Genomic DNA, 5,138 nt, shown 5'->3' on the forward strand with positions numbered 1-5,138 from the left:
TACTGCGTCTAAAAGTAGCATTTGCGTCGTGGTGGATATTGTGTCTTTTCGGCAGCGATCACGATTTTGTCTTTTTTTTTATGTCTCCACTGAATCACGACTACAAAAATGCTCACCTTCTCCATACAATTATCGTAATTTGTTTAATTTAAAGTATTCTTTAATCATGCATTGCTGTAATCAACTTCACCTCACCATGCAATTGTACATGGAGTTGCATAATCTATTTCATACATAAATAGATTACAGCTTGCTATGTCTTGTTCACTCTTTAATAAGAAGATTTAATAAGAAGTTTTAATGTATAATTACTTAAAATGCTCAATTCCCGTTTCTTGCTAGATACCATGACTATCTTATGGCTTTTAGAGGCACTTCAAATGCTCTTCACTCAAACTACTCATCGATTAAACTACTCATCACTCACATAGTTTGGCTGATAATGACCATCGCTTAAAGTGACTTCGCTGAAACGTACTTTATCAAACAGGTATAGAAGCGGATATAGATTGTGGTCTCAACACCAACTTCTAATTCAATGATGTCAATGGAAGTAGAGCTATTCTTATAGCTTTATTTCTTAGTAGTTTTTCCTACTCAAGAATATATATATATATATATATATATATATATATATATATATATATATATATATATATATATATATATATATATATATATATATATATATATATATATATATTTAAATCACACTACTCTCAGTGATTGGTTAAAATGCGCTGGTGTAACCAATTCGAATAACTCGCTGTATAAGAAGACTCACACAGTTAATTGAAACTAGTTTCTAAAGTGGATTTCTATATTCTACACACTGCTGCACCATATGTCTTAAGATGAAATTATGGTCAGTGCATCTTCTACCTTTTTCTAAACCTTGCTTGTTCATCTTTCAGCTTTTCATCATTCTTACTCTTTAGTCTCTAGATTGATCATGCTTTATATTTTCATCCAACTATTTTCCCTGTTGGGGCCCCTAGGCTTATAGCATCCTGCTTTTCCAACTAGGGTTGTAGCTTAGCAAGTAATAATAATAATAATAATAATAATAATAATAATAATAATAATAATGATAATAATAATAATAATAATAATAATAATCATAATAATAATAATAATTGACGTAAGTGGGATTCCTCTGTAATTATTGTAATCAGTTAGGTCTCCTTTGACTTTGCCATTTCCACAAACACTTCTAGCTCCCATTCAACACGTTTTGCCTCTTCCCGCTACATCCTATAAAATAATCTTGTAAGTATTCCGGAAGTCATTTCATCTTCAGCCAATATCATCTCAGCAGTTATTCCATCGTATTCAGGGATTTTTATCTCTTCAGGGTTTTGAGGATAGCTTCGACTTCAAACACAGTGAATTCAGTCATGGGCACATCAAGGTGTTCCTTAGCTTCAGGTATATCAATCAGTCGACTCTCCGCTTCTTTGAAATGACTCCTCAATCAAATGGACCTAGTTTGAAATTATTCAACCCTCTTATGTGCCTTGAGCTGATTGTCGTGATGTTCTTCAGTGGAAAGAAACAATTGAAAGAGTTACTTTGTGTCAAATACGTACCCTGAACATTCTGGAAACAACAAAGAAAAAAAAAACGTAAATATCAGGAGAAAGCGTCGGTCTTTCGTCATCCACGACAATTGCAACAACATTTCTGGTGGATGCATAAAATTTGAAAAGAAGTCAGATCAATCTAGAAAGAAATAAGAAAATAAATATAAAACACCAGAGAACAGTTTCTAATTATGGTTATTGATGGAGAGAGCAGCTGTCTCTTTTGCTCATTGAACCTATGCCAACACCAATGAAGAATGCCAACACGTCTTCATCAGAAGCTTGATATGTGATCATGCTAGCATCACCAAAAAGTCCAGATATGGTTCAATGATTGAGGCTAAAGGCTAGGGGACCACAACTATTACACCTAAAGTGTCAAAGGAATACATATGTTTTGAAATGCTAATGGAAGGCCAATAATTAAAACTTTTGATTGGTGTATTATAGGTTTATTCTTATTGCTGGCAAGGTAGTACTTAATGCAAAAGCTTGTTAATATTGACTTATGGTGAAAATATTGACTTTTTTTAATGAAAAAGGCAAAAGGGAAGGAAAAATTACATATAGCCAGGTAATAATCAAATAAACATTTGATAATGTTATCAAACATGCTAAAGATAGTATGATTTGAATCAATTATAGGCAAAACTACTTAATTCAAAACCAACTAATAAGTTTCATTATGAAGTGGGCATTGAAGAAATATTGACACATAAATTATTAGGCACTATAAAATTAATAAAAATAAAAAATATTATTAAACTTTAAAGCCCATTTAAATGTGCACCCATGATCTATAATTTTACCAGATATAGGCACAGAATTTCAAATATATAATCTAAACCTTTCCCTTCTATATCCTAGATATTGAAATTCAAATAAAGTATTTAAGGGGGTTTTGACATTCATAGCCAACACATTTTGTTCATTACGAGTTTCATGGGCGACAAAGTCCTCCTAGCTAAAATGGTGAAGTAAAGTCAAATAATTCACTGGTATAATGAAATTTCCATGGAGTACTGTACATCACGGTGATATTAGAGGCATAGCTTACCCCCAACATATAATCCTTTTACAGGCAGAGCCTACTCCAACATTTACAGTATATTTTATTACAGGCATAGCATACCCCAAACATATGTGGCTTATTACAGGCATAACCTATCCCAAACATATATAGCCCACAGGATAAAAGCAAGGCTAAGCTTATTCAAATTTTCAACAGACAGCCTAGGCTAATAGGCCAAGTTCATAATCCATACATAGTTGTTGATCAGCTGAAGTATTTCCTTATTGACTTGACATATTTTCAGTAGCCTAGCTAAAGCAATGAGGGCTAGGCCTTTGAAGGCAGGACTTGATGTTCATAATTAGTTTAATTCTTGAATGTATCAATATATAATAAATTATAACTCTGGAATCACTATTGTAAGCATTCATGACAATATCAGCACTATATTTCATTGAAAATTAGAATAACCTTCGAGTTACGTCTGGTAACCCAGCCACTGAGGAAGGACAAGCCCGGTTAAATGGGGAGGGTTGGTGGTAGGAAAGGCATCCGGCCATGAAAAATATGCCGAAACCAATATGGCTAGTGGAGATTGTGAGATTAGAATTAATACTAGGGTATTCCCCCTAGGCGAAGCGTTGGGACCCCACCCGATCGCTCCGAAAAATCGGCAAGGGTTACCCAGTCATGGGTGGGCTAGGTTAAAGAGGGAAGCTCGGAGAAAAATATCTGAGGAGAGGATGAGAGTAGCAACTCTGAATGTGTGGACAATGACTGGAAAATGGCGAGAGCTGGTTGACCTCATGAAGAGAAGGAAGATTGGAGTGCCGTGTGTGCAGGAAGCCAGGTGGAAGGGAAATAAGGCAAGAGAACTAGGCGAAGGTTGTAAATGTTACTACAGTGGAGCAAATATGGAAGGAAGAAATGGTGTGGGAATGATATTATCGAAAGATCTGAAGAAAAGTGGTGTGTGCCTATGCCATGCAAACTGGATGTACAGAGGAAGAGAAGGATACATTCTGGGAGGAGATGGACCAGGAGCTTAGTATAATTCCTGCAAGGGTAAGGGTAATTATAGGAGATCTGAATGGCCACTTGGGGATTAGTAGGGAAGGGATAGAGAGAGTGCTTGGGGGTTGGGGTGTGGCGAGAGAAATCATGGGGGAGAAAGAGTGATTGATTTTACACTGATTTTTGACCAAGCAATGACCAACAACTTTTTTTGAGAAAATGATTAACACATTTTCAGTAGCGGTGGCAGGGAGAGCCAGTTAGATTTGCTGCTGTGTAACAGAGACCATCTGATGGAGGTTAGAAATTGCAAGGTGATAAATGGGGAGAGTGAAGCAGCGCAACACAGGTTAGTGGTAATTGATTGCAGACTAAGGAATTGTAGGAGAAGTAAAAAGACGAAAATGAACCCAAAGATTAAGTGGTGGAAATTGAAAGAGGCAGAACTGAGAGTCTTGTTTAAGGAAAGAGTGCTGGAAGCAGTAAGGTTACTTGAGGATGTATAAGAATGGTGGACCGAGAAAAGTAAAGTGATTCTAAGGATCGGTGGAGAAGTACTTGGAAAGTAATCAGGAAGAAGACCCGCAAATGATAAAGAATCGTGGTGGTGAAATGGTGAGGTGCAAGAACGGGTAAAAACTAAGAAGGAAGCCAAGAAGAAGGAAGCTCTATCAAGACAAGAGCAGGATAAAGGAATCTATAAGCAGACAAAGAAAAAAGCAAGAAGACCTGTAGCAAAGGCGAAGGCAGAGATATTAAAGGAAGTCTATAAAGAGATGGAAACACCAGAAGGAGAGAAGAAAATATTACGAATTGCTAAGGCCTGAGATGCTGCATCTAAAGACCTGACGCAGATAAAGCAAATAAAAGATAACAGTATAGTTCCAGCAGAAGAGAATGAAATTAAAAGAAGGTGGGAAACTTATTTTGAAGAACTATTGAATGAGGAGAACCCAAGAACAGTATTTGAAGATGGACTCCCGAACGAGGCAGTTACCATAGAAATGACTAGAAAAGAAGTAAATCAAGCAGTAAAGAAGATGAAAAGTAGTAAAGCTGCAGGACCGGATAATATACCATTAGAGGTATAGAAGAGTCTTTGAGAGGAAGGCATAGATATCTTGTGGGACCTAACGCAATAGATCTTCAATCAGGAAAAGATGCTAGAGGAATGGAGAGAATGCTTAATCATCTCCATCTATAAGGGGAAGGTAGACATTAAGGAATGTTGCAACTGCAGAGGCATAAAGTTGATAAGCCATACTATGAAGATATGGGAGAAGAACAATGAGAAGAAACTCAGAGATGAGACAACAATTGGTGAGGAACAATTGGGATTCATGCCTGGAAGAGGGACTGTAGATGCAATATTTTCTTTGAGGCAGATGATAGAAAAACATAGGGAGAAACAGAAAGTATTACATATGGTCTTCATTGACCTGGAGAAGGCATACGATCGAGTACCACGTCAGGAACTGTGGAGATGTATGAGAGAAAAGGGAGTCCCCGAGAAATATGTAAGAATCACC

General features: G+C 36.5%; 1 protein-coding gene across 1 annotated transcript; it reads left to right on the plus strand.

The window, feature by feature from the left end:
- Positions 1-3,176: 3,176 nt before the first annotated feature.
- On the plus strand, positions 3,177-3,644 carry LOC137626896 (uncharacterized). The gene has a single exon (XM_068357881.1). It carries the CDS (start codon positions 3,177-3,179, stop codon positions 3,642-3,644), a length of 468 nt encoding a protein of 155 aa, XP_068213982.1.
- The last annotated feature ends 1,494 nt before the right edge of the window (positions 3,645-5,138 follow it).

Source organism: Palaemon carinicauda, chromosome 34, assembly GCF_036898095.1.
Source record: "Palaemon carinicauda isolate YSFRI2023 chromosome 34, ASM3689809v2, whole genome shotgun sequence".
Taxonomy (NCBI): domain Eukaryota; kingdom Metazoa; phylum Arthropoda; class Malacostraca; order Decapoda; family Palaemonidae; genus Palaemon; species Palaemon carinicauda.

What these genes read in the sequence shown, in the direction of transcription:
- LOC137626896 (XM_068357881.1), top strand. Translation starts at nt 3,177, where the DNA reads ATGGCTAGTGGAGATTGTGAGATTAGAATTAATACTAGGGTATTCCCC.